The sequence below is a fragment of the Vombatus ursinus genome, unplaced genomic scaffold (assembly GCF_900497805.2).
Source record: "Vombatus ursinus unplaced genomic scaffold, bare-nosed wombat genome assembly UNPS02004827.1, whole genome shotgun sequence".
Classification (NCBI taxonomy): Eukaryota; Metazoa; Chordata; class Mammalia; order Diprotodontia; family Vombatidae; genus Vombatus; species Vombatus ursinus.
This window is the reverse complement of record NW_020944605.1, coordinates 1,169,092-1,190,304: the sequence shown is the minus strand read 5'-3', so window position 1 is coordinate 1,190,304 and position 21,213 is coordinate 1,169,092. Positions and strand designations below refer to the sequence as shown.

Genomic DNA, 21,213 nt, shown 5'->3' with positions numbered 1-21,213 from the left:
CATAACAGAAATAAGAGAGGATTCAAAATTTGTAACAATAAATTTTCATTTCAAGAAAGCCTGTATGATAAATACTACATGTTGTATTGAGAACTATCCATCTTTTCTTTGTTTCCTTGTAAGTTTTCTTTTGTTCTCTGCTGTGTACTTTTTACTTTGTTCTTTCTTCAGTCTTCCTCCACCCTCCCCGAAATTCCCTGAAAGCTACAACTAAGTGTGGATATATTTTGATATAAATATAAATATATATAAACACACATACATACATAGGCATATAATTTCCCTAACAGATTCTACTCCTGATCTTTGTTTTTATATATGTGCCTATCTCTTGCTTCCTATCCATCCTGACTCCTCTACTTTACTTCTACCCACTACCTTGCCCTCCTATTACTTAGCCTATCCCCCTCCAAGGATCCTTCCTCTATCTTCCCATTCCCATAAATCTAAACATCCTTCTATAGCCCCATATAACCTATTTCTTCACCTTCCCCTCTAGAGATCCCTCCCTTGTCCTCTCCCCCTTCACCATCTCCTTACTGTTTTATTTCTACTAAATTTAGAAGACTTTTTATAGATTCTAGATATATGTTTATTGTTCCTCTTAAACCCATTCCCAATGAAAGTAGGTTATCAGAACTATCAGCCTCCTCCCCCATCTAATTCCTCTTTATCGATTCTTCCCCTTGCACTTCATTTGTGTAAAATATTCTTTTTAGCTGTGCCTAAATGGTTTTATCTTTTAAAGTCACATCATACTCAGGTCTACCCCAATCTTTTTTACAAACTATCCAATTACTAATGACAATCTTGGACATATATTTTACATTTTACATATATAAAAAGTAAATGATATGGCCTTATTGAATCCCTTGTAATCAGTCTTTGGTATGTATTTTATGTTTCTTTTGGCATGTTCAATCTTCTATTAAGTTCAGGTTGTTGGTTTTTTTAACAGAGTATTGAAAGTCTGACAATTGATCAAATGTCCATTTATTTTTCATTCAGGATTATGCTTAACTTTGCTAGGTATGATATTTTTGGCTGAAGCCCCAATTTTTTTGCTCTTTGTTATATAGTGTTCCAAGACCTATGGTCCTTTAGTGTCTCTGCTGCTAGGTCTTGTATCATTCTAATTGTAGCCCCATCATATTTAAATTGTTTTTTTCTTGGTACTTATAATATTTTATCCTTGAGCTAGGGATTACAGAATTTGACTAAAATATTCCTATGAGTTTTCCTCGTAGTTTTCCTCATCTCTCTCAAGTGGTGATAGGTAGATTGTTTTCTATTTCTACTTCCTCTCCCCACCCTTGTTCTAATACTTCAGGACAATTTTTAAAAATTATTTCTTGTATTATTGTAACCAGATTCTTTTTTGGTCATAGCTTTCAGGTAGTCCAATTATTCTTATGTTTTCTCTTCTTGACCTGTTCTCTAGATCATTTGTTTTTCTTATGTTTCACTTTCTCTTCTATTTTTTTATTCATATTTTGTTTAATTATTTCTTAATCTCTTATAACTTCACTGGCTTCACCTTGCCCAATTCTAATTTTTAAGATGTCATTTTCTTCTTTAAGATTCTGGATCTCCTTTTCTAATTGGTTGATTTTCTTTTCATAATCTTATTTTTCTTGGATTATTCTTTTTTTAAAGTTTTTCCTCTATCTCTCTCATTTGATTTTTAAAGTCTTTTTTAAGTTCCTCTGTGAATTCTTTTGGGGCAGGTGACCATTTGACATTACTCTTTGGGGTAGAAGAGGGTTTCTTTGCTTATATCCTCCTCTGAAGATGAACCCTGGTCTTCTCTATTCCCATAATAACTTTCTATGGTTGGATTCATTCTCATTTGCCTGTACATTTTTTTATGTAGTAATAGCTTAATTTTTGTAATCACCTCTAGCCCTAGGGTATGAGGGATGGTGCCTTTTGCCTCACATCTTCAGTTCTCCGTTCTAGCCCAGAACCAAAGTCAAATCTCCAGCCTCCTATAAGTGCCCACAGCCAGGGGCATTTTGCCCCACTGCTTCTGTACTCAACCAGCATGTGCTGTGTGTTGGTTCCTTCTCACCTTCCACCCCACTGCAGCACAGCTGGGGCTTGTCAGCAGAGGTTCCTTCGATTTTCCCAGGGCTCAGATGCCCAACTTCCCCCTTCACTATCCCGGGGGTAAAAGTTTCTGTGACTGGGGCCAAGGCAGCCTACCAAACCAACTAACCCCAGGACTTGCCACTTGTTAACATGGACCCTAGCCTGGAGGTGTTTACTCTTCACAGGATCTAAACCTCTTCCTGGGATTTTTTCTGATCTCCTTGAATTGTCCCAGGAAGACCCCTCTTGTGCCCCTATTCTTATTTTTTACCAGTACTTTGTTTGCCTTAAAGTGGTATTTTATCTCTTTTGTGGGGGAAAATCTTGAAAGCCTGGTGTCTGCAGTCTTCCCAGAATCTTCTCTTATACCCTATTCCTAAATGTACATATGTTTTTGTTTCAGTAGCTATTGCATTTTAGTTTTATAGTTTTTAATATCTGATGTAATATTTAATTTTACTAATGGGGGCCAACAGCAGAAGTAGTTACAAAGAAAATAATGACCCAAACTTCTCTAGAAAACTTTAATAAAAATTAAAGAAAAATCTACCCATCCAGCCTGTCCACTAGCATTTATTAAGTATCTGCTATGCCCATCAGGTACTGTGCTAAATGCTGTGGATATAAAGAAAGGCAAGCTCATGGTCCAATAGGAGAGAAAAGGTACAATTAAGTACAAGCAAGATTTATGCAGGATAAATTGGAAACATTCTCAGAAGACAATAAAATGAAAGAGGAGTTGGAAAAGCTCCTTCCCAAAGGTCAGACTTTAACACAGAATTGATGAAAGCCAGGGAATCCAGGAGATGGAAATGAGGACAAAGAGAGTTCCAGACATGGGGATAGCCCGTGTGACATTCCAAAAGTCAGGGCATGGAGTATTATGTGGGAAGAACATGAAGAAGCCAATGTCACTGGGTACAAGGTAGAGAGCAATATGTAAAAAAAACTGGCCAGGTGAAAAGAGGCCAGGTTATGAGGGGCGATAAAAGCGAAACAATGGATTTCATATTTGATACTGGAGGTAATGGGGAACTGAAGAGGTTTACCTTTGCCCCTTTTCCCCTTTTTGCCCCTTTTCAAAAGGAATTTGGCTAAGCTTATTCAAATGCACCTTTCCTCTCCGAACCCCTAAAAAGAACCTGGCTTCAGTTTGTCTACCAGTCCTAGGAAAACCTTAACATTTTAGAAACTGCTTTTACTTCCCTTTGAAAGCAAACTTCCCCCTCTTCCAGCTGCCTTCATTATCTATTCTCATTGTCTGTTCAAATCTCTCAGACATTCCAAACAATACTCTCACCTGGGCCCTTTTTCTTTATCAGCTCCCCCCTTCAACTGGCCTCTCATTCCATTGTTTTGCCTTCCTGGCCAGATCCCACCCTTAATCTTAGCTAGGAGCCATGAGGTCCAGGACCCAGGAGTTCTGTTCACCCCAGCTTACTAGCCACCCCCATCCAGATCTCCTTAGACCCCTCCTCCCGTCACTCCAAACTGCTTGGCCACTCCTGGATCCCTCCCCCAGTCTTTCTGTACTTAAGACTCATCTTTGCCACATTCTGATGCTGAGCTGTTCTCAAGCCTAGAGGCTGAGGCCCTCAAGCCCCACTCATCCTCACCAGTGTTACATGGCCTATCCACCCCAGCCTCCACTCAGAGGCTGGGAATTTCTCAAGTCTAGAGGCTGACACTCCCATGGCCACTCGTCCTTATGAGCGTCACCTGGCCTCCTTAGCCCCCAGCCCCCATTTAGATCACTGATGTGTGGGTTCCTTGGGAGTCTGGCCTATATGCTTTATCTTGAATAAACTTTTTCTCTGGCTGGAAGAAGATCTGGGTTGAATTCATTCAGGCAGATTCAGCACCGCGATCTGGGCTTTTTCCCAGCACCCCAAAACCTCCCGTGATCTTGGGGTGCCTCTGTGCATCTAGGAGCACCCCAAACCCCCACCTCTTCAGAGGTAATTAATTGTATTTAATTGTAATTAATTAATTGTAATTAATTGAATAGGGGGTATGTGTGACATGGTAGATTTTGGACATTATACAAGCATACCCACACACCAAAATAACCAGATTTTATCAGGGTTTTTTTTTCTTCAGTTTTTATAAAAATGTTTTATAGAGTATAAGAAAAACCACAGATTTTATTAACATAAAAGAATGCCTTTAAGCCCCTTGTTTTTTCCTACTCAATTCTCCATATCAAATACTACAATTCATATTGGGTAATGTAGAATTGAATTAGTAACACTTAAAGTTCTTGATGGATTATCAAAGACACTTTAGATTTAAAAAATATTTTTCATTATATTCCATGGATCTTAAAATAACAGATTTCTAATTGAGGGACTGGTATGAGACATAGTCTCTGTTGTTAAATCTCATCTCTATGCTTTTGCTCATATCATCCCCCACGTTGTAAATATAATGCTCCCACAACTAGATCGACTTGTCTTTGATCCCTTCATCCCTTCAAGGCCCATGTCAAGGGTCATATTCTTTATGAAGGTTTCCCTAACAGTGTTCATCTGAAAGTTTTCCCAGTCTACTCTTTCCTGGACCTTTCCTTTACACTGATCACATTCTGCCTTGCAGCCATTATATATACACATGCTACTGTACCCACTTCTCTTCCTACAATATATTTTGTAAGATTTGCATGGCATCTATATTCATACCTTCCCCAAACTCATGGTAGGCTCTTAATAAGTGACTGTCAAATTGAATTGAAATGTTATTTGCTCAGGGTCACACAGCTAAGAAGTAATAAAGTTGTGACCTCGGTATTCTAAATCCAAATCCAGTATACTTTCTGTTGTTCAGTTATTTCAGTCATGATTGACTCTTTGTGACTCTATTTGGGGTTTTCTTGGCAGAGATACTGGAGTAGTTTGCCATTTCCTTCTCCAGCTCATTTTACAGATGAGGAAACTGAGGCAAACAGGGTTAGGTGACTTGCCCAGGGTCACACAGCTAGTAAGTATCTGAGGCCAGATTTGAACTAAGCTCTTCCCAACTTCAGGCACAGCACTCTGTCCACTGTACCACCTCACTGCCTCAGTTTACTTTCTAGAAATCATTTTTGACCTGGAAAGAATCTTTTGGGTCATCTTCCTAGATTCTTAACTTGGGCTCTGTGAAATTGGTTTTTCTTAAAAGTACTTTGAGGCACAACTAGGTGGCGCGGTGGATAGAGCACCTGTGTTGGATTCAGGAGGACCTGAATTTAAATCCAGCCTGAGACACATAACACTTACTAGCTATGTGACCCTGGGCAAGTCACTCAACCCCATTGCCTAGTCAAAAATTAAAAAAAAAAGTACTTTGACATTAATATGATTTGATATTTTGATAACTATATTTCAATATAATTGGTTTCCTTTGCAATAATATGCATTTTATGGTTTACATTCATGACTATTATTCCAAAGAGGAGTCTTTAACCTTTGCCAAGACTTATCCTTCACCACCAGAAAGGTCTAGGACACATTCATAGGCAAAAGGTTGAGAAATCCTAAATATCAGTGCTCTTGTATGATAGATAAGGAAAGTAAGGCACCCAGAGAAGTGATGAAGTAACTTGCTAATGACAGACAGATAGATAGATAGATACTTTATTAAGCACTGTGCTAAGCACTAGGAATATGAATACAAGTAAACAAGACAGTTCTTACCCCTAAGGACATTATATTCTAATGGGAAAAATCCAAAAATATTGAGAAAAAGTTATACATTTTAAATGTTAAGGCAAAAATAAACAGTAACAACCCACAGATATTTAGGAATCATAAAAAAAGGCATTCAAGGCTATCCACAAACTGTACTGCTCTGTGTCCCCCATTCATATAGTTTGCAGATACTTACCCCAAAGCAATACCACTTGCACAGCTTTCAAGAAACCAGAATTACCTCTGCAGAGGCATCAGCGGTGAAAATTTGATTTAATCTCAACAAGTTTAGAAACATTTTCTGTCATAAAATATTATAGGCTTCCTTACCTTTTCCATTGTTCTTAACCAGGAATAATGGAATGTTTTTTCATAATATCATTAATGCATTAATGATATAGGTTGATTTGAATACATGTAAGATCTGCAATTTTATCACTATAAGGCATTCCCTTCTACCCGTGCAGTTTGGAATTCCTCACTGACTTAGCAGCAAGTCTTCTAGAGTTACTGTGGCCTAAAATTTCCTCAGCTTTTCATTAAAGTGGCGATGAGTTTTTCCAAGCTTAGCTACACTGGTCCTTCCTCAACAGTCTGCCATACCCTGCCCCCATTTCATGAATATTCAAAGATATATACACACACACACACACACACACACACACATACACACACACACATGCATACACATATATGCATACACATGTATATAAAATACATATATGTATACATCATACATATACACATACATATATACAAAGATATACGTAAAATAAGCAGGCAAGAAAATGTCAGGGTCACATATCAAGCTCTCTTTTTTCACTTAATGGCTTTCTCATCCTAGTCAAATCACTTGATTTCACTGCTTATTCTTTCTTTCAAATGGATTTATTCCCAGCCTTTCCTAAGGCAGATGATCTCTTTCCCTCAAGCCTTAAAATATATGAATATTCCACCATTAGGTATCAATTTTTAGAGGTTCCTACACTGAGGAGGTATTAGGGAAATATAATCTTTATTTAGGTGTGAAAAGAATAAAATATTAAAGAATTATATGTAACAAAACAAAGTAAGCTACAGTAATAGTGTTTTGTTGATATACTCCATTTTACAGATGAGGAAACTAAGGTAAACAGAGGTTAAGTGACTTGCCAAGGGTCACACAGCATCTAGGCAGTATCTGAAGCCACGTTTGAACTAAGGTTTCCTTAACTCCAGGCCCAGTGCTCTATCTACTATGCCACCTAGCTGCCCCTATGCAATCCTTTATAAATATGTGTATTTATTCCTGTTCTCTATAGCAAAAATATACTATCTATAATTTATAGCATAAGCAGAGAGGGAAAAAGAAGAGCTAAACTATTTATGTTTTTGCCCTTTTCCTCAACGCTAGAATTAGCTTTCCTCTAACTCTTATCAGCAGTTCCCAGTTGACTACCACAGTCCTCTCAAAAAAAAAAACAAGCCTACAAAACAAACTATATAGTTCCCAAATGACTCACATAGACAAAACAACAATATAGAAAATATTTTAGTTATAAGAGGAAAAAAGTGGAATGAAGATAATGTGTGAACACAATGAGTTCAAAGATTGCATTTCTTTAGTGTTTTACTGTGGAGAGACTGGTAATAGCTATCATTTTATCTCTAATTCTTACAGACTAGGAATGCAGCTTCTAGTAATATACTCATTACAAGAAAATTTCACTGCATTAGAACCATTTGTACATACTAGAACAGTTAAAAGCTTTTGCTGTTATTCAGTCATTTCAGTCATGTGTGACTCTTCATGAACCTATTTAGGGTTTTCTTGGCAAATATACTGGAGTGGTTTGCCATTTCCTTCTCCAGCTCATTTTACAGATGAGGAAACTGAAACAGGGTTAAGTGATACCCTCTGTGGCCAGTAGCACCTTAACAGCCATACCACCAAAACCTTATTTTTCCCTCTAGTTAGTACAGCTAATAATGTAAACTAGCTAGAGAATCTGGAGATAAAACTATTGATTTCATGTTCTAAGTATCTGGCCCACCTAGATAAATTATCCAATAGCTGAGAGCTGTTGTTTCCATATATCACAGTATAAGAGACAGCATTTAGGGGATATATGCTAATACACTGGAGTTGAGAAATGATCCAACCAATTTGGAGAACAACTTGGAACTGCACCCAAAGGGTGCGTAAAATTGTGCTTACCCTCTGACCCAGAAGTACCATTGCTAGGTTCATATCCCAAAGAGATCAAAGGAAAAAGAAAATTAACTACATGTAAAAAAGTACTTACAGATCTCTTATTTGTGGTGGCAAAAATGGAAATTAAAGGAATGCCTATCAATTGGGGAATGACTGAATAAGTTGTGATATATGATTGTGATGGAATACTATTGTGCTGTGAGAAGTAACAAGGGTAATGGTTTCAGAAAAGAAAAAAAAATCATGGCAAGACCTATATGAACTGATGCAAAGTGAAGTGAGAAGAACCAGGATATCACTGTGCACAGGAACAACAGTGCTGTAAAGATGATCAACTGTGAAAGACTTGGCTATTCTGATCAATACAATTATCCAAGACAATGCCAAAGTACTAGTAATGAAAAAATGCCATCCACAATCAGAATTCAGATAAAACTGATGAACTCAAATTGAAATATAATTTTCTCACTTTTTTGGTCTTTGTGTTGTGGCTAATATGGAAATATGTTTTGCATGATGTAATATCTGACTCCTCTTTTTCTTGACTACCCAGTTCCATTTTTACCAGTGTTTGTTGTTCTTCAGTTGTGTCCAACTCATCTTGACCCCATTCGGGTTTTCTTGGCAAAGATACCAAAGTGGTTTGCTATTTCCTTCTCAAGCTATTTTACAGATGAGAAAATTGTGGCAAACAGTGATGTGTCCAGGGTGACACAGCTAGTAAGTGTCTGAGGTCAGATTTGAATTCAAGTCTCCCTGATTCAGGGCCTGATACTCTATTCATCACACCATCTAGCTGCCAAGGAGGACTAGCACCTCTAGAGTGAGTGCTTGCTGAGACCTTTTCAGGGCTGCTCGTCTACTTTTGGTGTCCATCTGTCATTCAACTCTCACCTGTGGCTCCAAGAAGCTATAGGATGCACAGTGGCCATACCCCAGTTCCATCTGGCAGATAGACTAAACCTGATTGAGGGTGACCAATGGACCTCAAATCCATCAGTTAGTTGGGGGGGTGGTGTCTACCCCAATCATGAGAAGACTTCCCCTGACAAAATGGGCAGATGAGAGCAATTTATTCCAATGTCTATGAAAGTGGCTGAAGCAGGTGCTATGGAGAGCTTAGATTTTGATCAATCATTGAAGATGCCAAGGTCATCCACAGCATCCCAGGCTATCACTAGTCATTTTGATTATTGTCTTGCACACTGGACTTAGACGACTTTGGAAGATTTCTGTGCAACTCTGCCTCACTTAAGTTCAATTCACGTACAATTGAAGGTGACACCCCGTGATGTCATTAGTTCTCTTACAAAATGGACAGACAACATGCTTAGCAAGGTTTCACATGTGTAATTGGTATAATTTTGCTTACCTTCTCAGCAGGTGCAGGAGAAGTGGAAGGGAGGGAGAGAATTTAGAACTCAAAATATAAAAAGAAGAGAATGTTAAAAAATTAATAATAAATTATTTTTTTTTAAAAAAGGCAGTGTTTAATGTCTAAAAAGTTAACTTAAGAGTTCAGAAGGCCTATGTTCAAGTCCTGGCACAGACGCATGCTCTCTATGCAACCCTTGGTAAGCCATTTAACCTATCAATTCCCCAAGTAGTTCTCTAAGATAAAAGCTTTGTAATCAGAACTGTTGCTGATCTGCATGAATAGAAGTTTCTTCATTGGGAGTTTCCTATACCAAAGAAAAATAAGTCTATTCCCCTCAAAATAGTATAGCATAATAATTAATAGTACCACACAGTGTAGTATAACTTAATAAAATACTATACAATATTATACAGTGAAATACACCTAATTAATCTATTATCTTATCAGCATTAATGTTATTGTACATTATCACAATCTATCCATGCCTCCCCATCTTGTCATATCTTGTCTATAGTGTTTTCACAAATCTTTCATAGAGTTTCTACCCAGTGTGCAAGGGATTTCCTTTGGTTCTTTCAGTGTTTCAAGGATACCAGTGCAGCACTTCACCTCACTATCTGTTATTCTTTATATTTACCATGTGATTGATCCCACAAAATTTCCAGTTTTATATCTCCTTGGTGGTTTTTTTTATATATGTTACTTTTTGTGTATATATCACCACTGCTCACTTGTACCCACTATGGTTCTTTACATTGCTCTTTGGGCCAACTATAATTTTGACTATTTTGAGAATTCATAGAACTCATAGCCATGATAGCATCAACAGGAGGACGTTGATGTTAAAAAGCTGGGATTTGGTAACAGAAAGTAGCTTGGAGTTATTTAAAGCAATTTCTGCTCCTCATCAGTGATTGTGGAATGACCATGTTCAGACTGGTAATACCTCGGTATAAAACATACCAGAAAAATAGTAGAAATGGCACTCAACAAAATGAATTTAATTGTTTAAAAATAGCTGGAACTGAGAAAATACAGAGAAAATCTTTACTGGAAGTGACATGGTTTAAAGACACTCAGGGATCAATTTCCAAAATATAATGAAAAGGGGTGGGGAGAGTTGCCAAAAATGGCCAAAAAAAAAAATGGAAAAGATCATATACTGTAACCAAAAGTAATGAATTGATAATCAAAATTCCTGCCTTTTTTCATTTTTAAGTAGTATCATATGCGAGATAATGGATAGAAAGCCTACCCCAGATTTAGAAAGACATAGGTTCAAACTCTGCCCATGAAAATGGTGTCTATATAACCCCGAGTAGGTCAATTAACCTTGTAGTACTTCTAGCAATGCTTTTTGAGTTGTAGAATAGTCACCAGTCCAGATTGGGAAGAGAATTTCTTATATTAATTAAATAACAAGTTCAGACCCCAAAAAAGAACATTACAAATGATAAAAATTCATTATTCTAACTTGTTTGTAAGTTAAAATTTATCTAAAATAGTGCCTTGAGTCCAATGGATACTAAATGACTATTTGTAGAAGCAATGGATGATTAAATTTTGTATAGAACTTCTCAACGAATGAAATATACCGAAGGTCAATTAATTTTAAATAAAAATGTATAAATATAGTAATTTAGTCCAAAGTAATGAATAAAATAATGTAATAAATATCTTTAAGGTATTTATCTAATAAGTAAAATGCATTCTTTTCTGTTACAGAGAAAATTAGAAGACTTGAGCTCTGACTGGAAGGCAATAAATCATTTACTTGAAGACATAAAGGGAAAGCCAAAAGGAGTAGCATCTGGACCTACTGTTCCTGGTGTCTGTAAGTACAATGTAGTAAATTATCTTTTTTAGAAAATAAACTAGAAGTATAAAGATTCTACAAGTAAATGTGAAAAGGGAAAATTATATCTAGTTTTGACTAATGTTGCATGTGAAATAAGTTTTTAAATATTATATCTTATCTAAATATGGTATTTTTAAAAAATGGTATTTATTTTGTAGGAGTCTTGATAAGGAACAGATATAACAAAAACATTTAAAAATTAATATTATGGGGCAGCTAGGTGGCACAGTGGATAGAGAACTGGCCTTGGAGTCAGAAGGACCTGAGTTCAAATCCAGCCTCAGACACATAACACTTGCTAGCTGTGTGACCCTGGGCAAGTCACTTAACCCCCTTGTCTAACCCCCCCCCCAAAAAAAAATTAACTTTAGGAAAACCTAAAGAGCAAGAGTGAGAAATAAGAGCAAGAGTGAGAGCAAGAGTGAGAAACAAAGAGGAAGAGAGGAAGGGAGGAGAGAGAGAGAGAGAGAGAAAGAGAAAGAGAAAGAAGAAGAAGATGATTATGATGAAGAAAAAGAAGAAGAAGGAGGAGGAGGAGGAAGAAGAAGAGGAGGAGGAGGATGAAAAGGATGAAGAAGAGGAGGAGGGAGGAGGAAGAGTGGGAGAAACAAATTGACCAGTCATCCAAGTAGGCTTGGAAGAAAAAAAAAAGTCTTCATTTAGCTATTTTCTAATCTCTTCTCAGAAAAAGCTTTCTATAGTCAGTTTTTATTTGGCATTCAATCCATTCACTGGTTGGTGGATTTGAATACAATATTGACTCCAGTTCACCAGGGAAAGAAGCATTAATGTAACAGTAGGGTTGTGGAGTGATGGGAAAAAGAAAAAAAAAAAGAACTAGATGACTATTAGGAAGAAATAACAATATTTTGATCTTGCCATGCCTAATCTTAAGAGATCAAAAGGATGATTGGAAGTATGATGAGTCAAGTCAGGTAGATTGCTTTTTGTCTTTCATTGTTAATATTCTAAATTAACTTTTTTTATGACTATGGTAGCTAGAAAATATTTTAGCAGAAGGTACGAACACTACTTGAATTAAAAACCGCTTTGCAACTTAGGGACTGTGTTCCTGTTGTTGTTTTCTGAACATTCAGAGCTATCTTCAGTGACATAGGAGGAGTGAACATGATATGCAAGCATTATTTTATTTTTTTTTTTGTCAGTCTGAGGCCCTAAACTTGCTATGTCAGGATCCGTATTCAGCTGATTATGTCAGGTCCGTTTCTTTTTATGAGCTGTAAATTTGTGTTTCCTCAGCACATATGCATTCATTTTGTACTATATTGTTGTCCACTTGAATTTGTTTTCTAGTTGGATAATATGCATAAGCCAGTTTCTAATTTATAAATGGGTTATGCTCCAGAAATTCCTATCACAGACTGTTGTTGGGATCTCTCAAAATATTTTATTAAAATAGTAGTTTAGTTCTCATCAGATCACACGTCTATTTACAGACGAGGAAACTGAAACCCAGAGAAACAATTTAACTTGTCCAGGTCACACAGCTAATTACTTGCAGATCCAGGACTAGAATATCCCATCTCTTTGATCCACTTGTGACTTGCTTCCTCCAAAATTTAACAGAAACAGATTTTTCTGGCATTCTAGCAATTAGACATCTCTGTTCATTGGCATGTCACAACTGCAGTGGAATAACAATTTATGTCATAATCATAACCTTAAGGCATTGCAGGAACCTGAAGTGTTTCCTGAGTTACTAAAAATTAAATTATATTCAGAATTGTTTTTTTTATTTCAAATGAATGTTATTATAATTGTTTTAATTTATTAACAACGTAGTGTAGTTGATAACTCTCAACATTACGTAGTGTACAGAGCAGTATGCTAAGTGCCAGAAGACCTGATTATGAAGTTCAGTTTCTGGGCTTTGGGGGTTTTAGGTGAATCACTTAACAGCTAAACCTTAGTTTCTCATCTAAAAAAAATGGGAATTACAATATGTACATTATTAACCTCAAAGAGTTGTCATGAGAAACATGCTTCATAAACTCTAGAAAAGAAGGTACTATTGCTTCTCTTATACTTTAGCAAATACAATTTTGGAGACGCTATGCATATCCGTTGATGCTTAGCAAAGTCCTTTCTATGCCTTGGCAGGAAGCTTTCATGAGTTTCTTTAGTTGAAAAAAAGATTTCTACCTGGTGGCCATTATCACCAGAACTTTTAGAACTTAGCCAGTCTGGTCTTTGGATGATGAAACCAAACCATTTCCCCAGCACCTTGCATAGCATAAGTGTATATTGTTTAAGCAATCCGAGATATTTTCATATCCTGAATGGACATTTACTTAAGTATATCCTATTTTCCTGAAGTTTAACTTTAAATGGATAGTTGCTATTGGGTCAGCTATATTTATGATGCTGGTTTCACAATATATTGTCTGAAAAAAAGAATTAGGAAATAGTACCCTACTATATATTAGGATTCAAATACAACTGTCATTGAAAGGAAAACAAAATATAACAAAAATGTCTTTACCTGGTGAGTGACTTGTAAGTGCCAGATTCAATTCTTTCATGTTGCTTCATTTTGAGAGAAAAAAATTCTAATGATTCTTCTACTTTGCTAAATCAGGTGCATAAACAATTCATAATTCGGATGCTGTGAACCACCACTCACACATATTTACGTTAAAGAGAGAAAAGAAAATTTCTGAATATTGTAATCTCAACAGCTGCCTCCCATTTGCCTTTAATTCTTTTCATTTTATTGAATGAATGGATGACTCAACATGCATTTAAAATCCTTAGCATGTGCACAGCACTGTGCTACAGGCAGCAAAAAACAGAAGGCAACTCAGCCCCTACTCTATAAAGATTCTGAGATCTCGCTGGTATCATGGAAACATGCACATAACAGTCTCACACACACAGGAGAAGTCAAGGAGTCTCTGATTCATTTACATACAAATGGCTTTCTAGGAGTCCTTTCCTGAGGACCTAAGATACCCTGGTAGAATGACTCAGGGACCAGAGGAACTCTTCTATGTTCCATGATGCTGCCATTTGGGACTTCCCATTCATCCTCCATTTCCTCTCCTCGCCTTTCCACTCCATTGCTGCAGAACCAGAAACTGCAAAAGATTACCACTAGAGAGAGCTCCCATCTCAAATCTCTGCTTTTTACCTTGGGATTCTTAGATCAGAGACTTAGAAGTGGAGAGGACCACACTTTAAACCACACTTGTGGGTTGCCTCCTCCAAAATTAAATTTTTACAAAAATGAATTTATTTGGCATTCTAGCAACTAGTCGTGTCTATGAGCTGGCATGTCTCAGCTACAAAGTAATACAGCGTATAATTTTTTTAAATGGACTTATCTAGCAAGGAAACAATACAGAATAAACTGAATGCATGTAACATATAGAACAATTGACTAGGAATCAGGAGAGTGGGAGTCCTAATCCTGACTCTGCAAGGGATTAGCTGTATGACTTTGGATAACCTGAATTATTTCTTTGGGCCTCAGTATCCTCATCTTTAAAATGATGGTTTAGGAATAGATCAGGGACTCCAAGAGTTCATTGATAGATTTCAAGGGTCTATAAACTTAGATGGAGCAAAAATATTCCTTCTGCATTTAAATATTATTGGTTTCCTTTGTAATCCTAGATACTGTATGAATTTAAACTATTCTGAAAAAAGGTCCATAGACTTCACCAGACTGTCAAAGGGGTCCGTGATACGTAAACAATAAAGGCTAAGTCCTCCTGGGATAGAGGATGTCCCTTGGTTTTGTCTAGCAATAGTCAGTCAGTCAGTCAGTCAGTAAGTATTTATTATGGTCTAGTTCTGACCTTCCCTTAATTGAAGTTTTGCATTGAAGTATAATGAAATGGAGAACAGAGACAACATGAAATATTTCTCTCATATTCATGGCACACATGGCAAAGCTTCAGTTCTTGGAACTAATAAAAGTGTACTGTAGCTAAAGCTGTCTACATTTCTCAGAGCTAATTAATGCAGAATCCATCCACCTTGAGCAAGTTGCTTCAGTTTTTGTGTCCCTCCTGGATAGAGTTCATAATCGTGCCCCAGTTTTTAGCTGTTACAACCATGTAAACAAAATGGATAGATCAGGCAGCCTACAAAGCATGAAAACAAGTATATGCTTTTCTGTCTCAAAAGAAATATTTTTAAGTAGCATGTATGAAGATTATTTTTTAAAATTAAATTATAGAAAGGAATTATAGAAAATTATAGAAAGGAATGAAAATTCAGTTCAAATCTAGTCTTGGCCACCTACTAGCTATGTGGCGTTGGGCAAATCACTTAACTTCTTTTTGCCTTAGTTCCCTTACCTGCAAAATAAGGCTAATCATAGTACCAACACCCACCCCCAGATTGTTGTGAGGAAAAAATAAAATAATATTGTGGAATGCATTGCAAACCTTAAAGAGTATATAAATATTAGCTATTATTATTCAAATTTATTAACCTTTGAAGATTGAATTTGAAGACACATCATTCTCCTAAGATGAGTAATTTAATTCTGATAGGCTCCTTACAAAGTAAAAGTAAAGACTTATTTCTAGTTACAGAGAAAGAAATGTACAGTTCTTTTGCAACAGTCAGATTTCAAAGCCTCAATAGTCAACTAAATACTTCAATCCTATGGCATTTTTAAACCTACTGATTTGTACTGTTGCAAGAAGAAACCATTGAGTGTCATTAAAAATATAAGAAAAGGGAAAAAGGTAGATGGTTGCAGATATATTGGATTTACTTTCTATGGTCGGGTTTAAATGGAAATTTCTCCAACGTCGGGATGAACTTCCCTGTATTTGTGTTGCTTGCATTATGTATTGCCTGGCACAAAACATAAAGGGGCATTCATAAAGTCCTGTTTGGATTTCCTATCGGCATGGCATCTGACTATATTGCATTGCTTTGGGTGTAAGAGCTAGATGGGAAGACACTGGAGTATGTTGTATTTTATGAAAGGCAGGGAAAGTGTGCTATTAAAACCTTAATTGGAAAAGAGAAAAATGAATCACTCAAAACGTTATTTATTTGTTCCTATTTGAATTTTTAAAGGTGGTTTTCACTAAATATCAAGCTTCTCCCTTGTAAAGATCCTTTATCATTCACATTAACTGAATTTTATAAAAACAAATAAAAGGACTCCAAGACCAGGTCAATTTGTTGGGTTCTCCTATGTTTTTATGAGGCTAATTTTGGTCCAAATGTTGCCTTACTCTATAGTTTTTTTCTTTTCTGTTTTGAATTGGGCACTTTTATACCATGGAATTTCATTTATATAAGCTATTTGACTACTATAATCCTGGGAAAAGACATCAACCTATCCACACATTTTTTTTCTTTCTTCTTCTAATTCCCATCCCTCATCTTCTTCAAGAACAGCAAACTCACAAACTGAAGGAGAGCCATCTGCCCCAGCCCCAGCCCGAGTTCCTATTCCTGTCCCTATTGATGATTCCTTTCTTTCTTTCTTTTTAACCATCTATACCAGACTCGGTTCAGGGTAGACAATTTTAAAATGATTTCTACCGGATTAGATTGTGATGACAATTTTTAGGGGCAACCTTAAGACGAGCACCCTGTTCAAGTTCCATGTTGAGAAAAAAAATGAGGCACTCACAAATTATTGAACACTTAACAAATGGAAATTTACTTTGTCTTAGCATAGGGAGGATATGCAGCAAGATTAAAGTGAGACTTAGCTTCTCTGATCACTGCTTCTATGCTCTCCATTTGTAAATAAGTCTGGTCAACAGGGCAAAATATGGTGACTTATCGTGCTTCAGAAGTCCCCCAAGTCACAAGGGCCCAACTTCGTTTGGATGGGACTTTTCCCTATCCTTAGGTGACTGAGTATAAACAGCAGTTATTTCTGTTCTGGCCAGAAACTCAGAGAGTTTTCCCCTCCCAGACTGATTCCGTTAGGGAATCAAACTAGGCCATCTTTTGCCTCAATTCTTACCTAGCTTTTAATTGCTGAATGGGTGTTGCCTCAGACAAACTGAGACCTAGCTTAAAAAGGCCGGGGTCTACCACTGCATCCAGGGTCATTGCCAGTCGACCTGACCTATGTCTTGCCACCAACCTCCAATGACTCTGAAGGAGAGAGTGAGGCTGATGACTTTGCACAGCTCTGCCTCACTTAAATCCAGTTCACTTGCAAATCACACATCACCCTGCTGATGCATTGGTCCTCTTTGAGAATGAAGGACGAATTACAGCATGACCAGGAAACTGCTGTTGAGGGAGGCAGGGGTCAATCAAATCCTAAGGACAACTTGTCTTTTGGGGAAAACTAATCCTATTGCAGACAAACAGGGAGCCCTGGTCCTACTATAACAATGCGATGAGTGAAATAATGTTAAAATAATTAAAAGCATGTAATTAATTCACACTTTGGGTTATTTTAATTACCTAGACACAAACAACTCTTTGAAAACACTCAAACTCCTTCAAATCCATGGTTGAATATTCTGCGCCAGACCGTAGAGCCACCTAAAGAGTGTAAGAAATTAAATCTATATTCTCTCTCTTTATATCTCATAGCCGTGAGCATTGACAGAGATACAACCTGGGATTTGGCAGCAGAAGAATATATATGAAACAGTGTGCAATAAAGTTTCACAATCTGATAGTACATATCCTGCCACATGATAGTTAGTGGTAGTAGTCATAAAAGCAAATTGGATACCTGGCAGGCTCAAGTCATTGTTAAGGGAGAAAAAAAGTCATTCTATCCAGGCAGCATGGGACTACTGGCCATACATCAGTCTTTTTAATCAGTCTCATGTATGAGAAATCACACCATCAGCCGTATCATTTTTTAATATGAAGGACAGTGATATACAGTGAAATCTCTATTATTCAGAGGTTAATTATCCATTTTGTGGATTATGCAGGTCCTTTTTTCTCTCTCTTCTGACCCCTTGACAGTTTTATTGCTTGATTATTAATTCCGTGAGAGGGAGAGCAGGAACAGGTAAAGGAAGAGAAGCTCCAATTAGTCAATTTTCAATTGTCAGAATCTGTGGCAAAGAATCTTATCGGGGAGGAGGCTTGAAACTAATGACTAAATGAAGTTTTGAGGTTATTAGAGCATTTCAATTATCCATGCCCTCCATTACCACAGATAATAAAGAGTTGGCTCTAGCACAAATGTCTTAACCTTGGTATATTGTGAAGTTTTACTAATATAGTAGCCTTGCTTGGGATCATTGGGAAATGTATCATTAGATAATGCCTATTTGCATCATGTCATTGGTGTGTAGAGCCCTTCATATGGAAATTTATAACACTGATGGAGAACAGTAACTCATCTGTAATATAGAGTCTTAGAGATGCATGAGGCACTGAGACATTATGTGACTTGTCTAGGGCCTCATAGTTAATATTTGTCAGAGACAGGACTTGAACCCAGGTCCTTTTGCTTTTCCAGAGAGAAATTGTGACAGTATTGTATACATATTATAGAATAGAGTTTTGTGTTCCATAAGGTCATGGAAAGGTTATATGTCTCTCCCATCAATTCTAAGAAAACCCTAGGAAAACAACTTTATGAACATAATCTTTTTTCATTTTGCTAACAGTGTATAGTACAGTGGTGTCCACATCTTATGGGACAAGTAATGATTTTGATATGTGACAACAATGGCCATGTCCATGATTCTACTTACACTTGGCTAACTCAGATAATCAGACGTGGTCCAGATGAAACTGGGCAGAGCTGTTTTCCCCACTTTCTTTGTCAGATGAATGCCAAATTTTGTGCCATACACATGTTTCAGTGTTCTCTTTTATTGTGTTTTAAATTCCAAGGTTTATTAAGAATGACTATTACTCCTTGGAAATGGTCAAAAGTTGTAGCTTTTTAAAGAGTACACTTGAATGACAGAGATATTAGAGGAAATTGGGTATGGGTAATTCAAGGATTTCAAGAATTATTTCAAGGCCACAATGAAATAGATTCAGTTGTGCCTATGAGTAAAAAGCAGATGTCATTAAAAGTGAAAAGGAGTGCCAAGAACTGACAAATTATTGTTGAAAAACTGCCTAGTTAGTCCTCAGAAAATAAGCAAAGACACAGAGGCAGAGGAACCTGGCAGGTGGGATTGTTAGTAATTCCTCTATAATATAGTTTAAGTTTCTTGAAGTTGAAGAATAGAAAAAAGTCCAATAAAACAACAGTTGCTAATCATTGCTACAAAGAGAAAAAATTATTACGGGGAAGGCAATACAAAGACTTTTGTAATGAAAACCAATAAAAAGGCTCTAACAGAACCGTTGTCAGAAACATCCAGATGAGCCTGTCGGAGCTGTTCCTCTTCATCAGACTGTAAAACAATAACATGCAAAATATTTTAGAAAAGTTTCACTTCTAGTGGGCCTGGAGGTCTCTCATTGAAGGAATGATGAAATCTGGTGAATATATTGACATACAGAGAAGCAGTATTGTTCCAGATCTGCAGAAATTTCCAAGTAGAAATAGAATACAGTATTCTATTTCTACTACAATATGGCCTTGAACCATGCCAAACGTCATGAAAGGTTGAATATTTTGAGAGAAGATAAACATGCTTAAATGACCTAACAATTCACCTAGTTTAAAATCTATTGAAAATACATAGGCTATGACCAAGGTTGGACATGGAAAAATGGACAGTCCATTAAAGGTATGCTTAGTATTCAATGTGATATATGATTTCACAATGAAGAATTGGTGAATACATATCAGAATCTTATGAACTCAATGCCAAATCATACATAATAAGTGACTGTAGTAGAAGGAGGTCATACTACATATTCAAGCTTTTAAAAGATGTAAAAAGTTGGAAAGTTTCTTCTATAGGTCAAAATTTAATAATTTTTCTTTGTCAGTTATTTGATACACACATGGAGAGGGCACACCTTTGTTTGACAATATGTTATTGTGATTTCAGTCAGGATAGACTTTCTATAGCCTAATACAAATTATTGTGATTCAAAGCCATCCCCTCTAGCCACATCAGTGGAAAAAGATCTCCATAGATCTCAGTTTCCTGATCTGTAAAATGAAGAGGTTGGGTTAGATGACTTTAGGGGCCCCTCCCAGTTCTAAATCTACAAATCTATGCTTACTTTTCTTTTATACATGAATGTACAGTGAGTTTTGATTTACTATAAGTGTTACCTTTAAGTTGTTTCTTGTAAATTTTGCCTCATTCCTGTTGGTGTTCTTTTCCAAATTGTCAAGAAAATTTTGGATTTTAATGTGGTGTTAACCAGCCTATGACAGGATTTAGGATAAGTTCAACCTATCCCTATATATGTCGATGTAAATTTATTAGGGATAGGGGCTAGATCTGTAATTAGTGTAGGAAAACTCCTTCTAACAATGCAGGTTTGCACCTTCTCTGCATCTACTCTTAGACATAGCCAATATGGGAATTTGGTTTGCTTGACTATGAATATTTGTTAACCAGAATATTTTTTGGTTGTTGTTCAATTGGAAGTTGACTGGCAGGGAGAGTGGGGCTAGGGATAGAGTAAACAAAAAGAAAAAGGAAAAAAAAAGTGTTATAGAAGCATTTTATTATTAAGAGAGAGCAGAAGGAAGGCCAGGAAGAATTGTTGACAACCAGGACAACTTTGAAAATTATAGTTTGAATTTACTGTGTGTATACATATATATTTGTGTGTATACATATATACACATACATATTTAATATATATGATATATATATATAATATGTACTATATTAAAAGTAAGCTATACATAGTAGAGATTAATAGTTTCTTGTAAAATCCTCATTTTTTATTCTACTCTGTGTAAAAATGCTCATTTGATTTAGTATTTGTTAAGTTCAGAATAAAAAAAATAAAATTTAAAAAAAAATTAAAGAGCACATAGCCTTAGTTGACTAGAGCACTGAAAGTTTAAGTGACTTGGATATGTTCACACAGCTGTTAAATGTTAGAGATATGACGACCGGAACCAGGGTCTTCATAGCTTTAAGACCCACTCTAATTCTTAATGAGTGAG

General features: G+C 36.5%; 1 protein-coding gene across 1 annotated transcript in view; it reads left to right on the top strand.

Annotated features, from left to right (window-relative positions):
- Window positions 1-21,213, top strand: part of DMD (dystrophin) — a 2,133,690-nt gene that overhangs the window by 1,345,842 nt on the left and 766,635 nt on the right. The window contains exon 49 of the mRNA XM_027841994.1: window positions 11,057-11,165. Coding sequence (XP_027697795.1) covers window positions 11,057-11,165 — 109 coding nt within the window. The remainder of the gene's footprint in view (window positions 1-11,056; window positions 11,166-21,213) is intronic.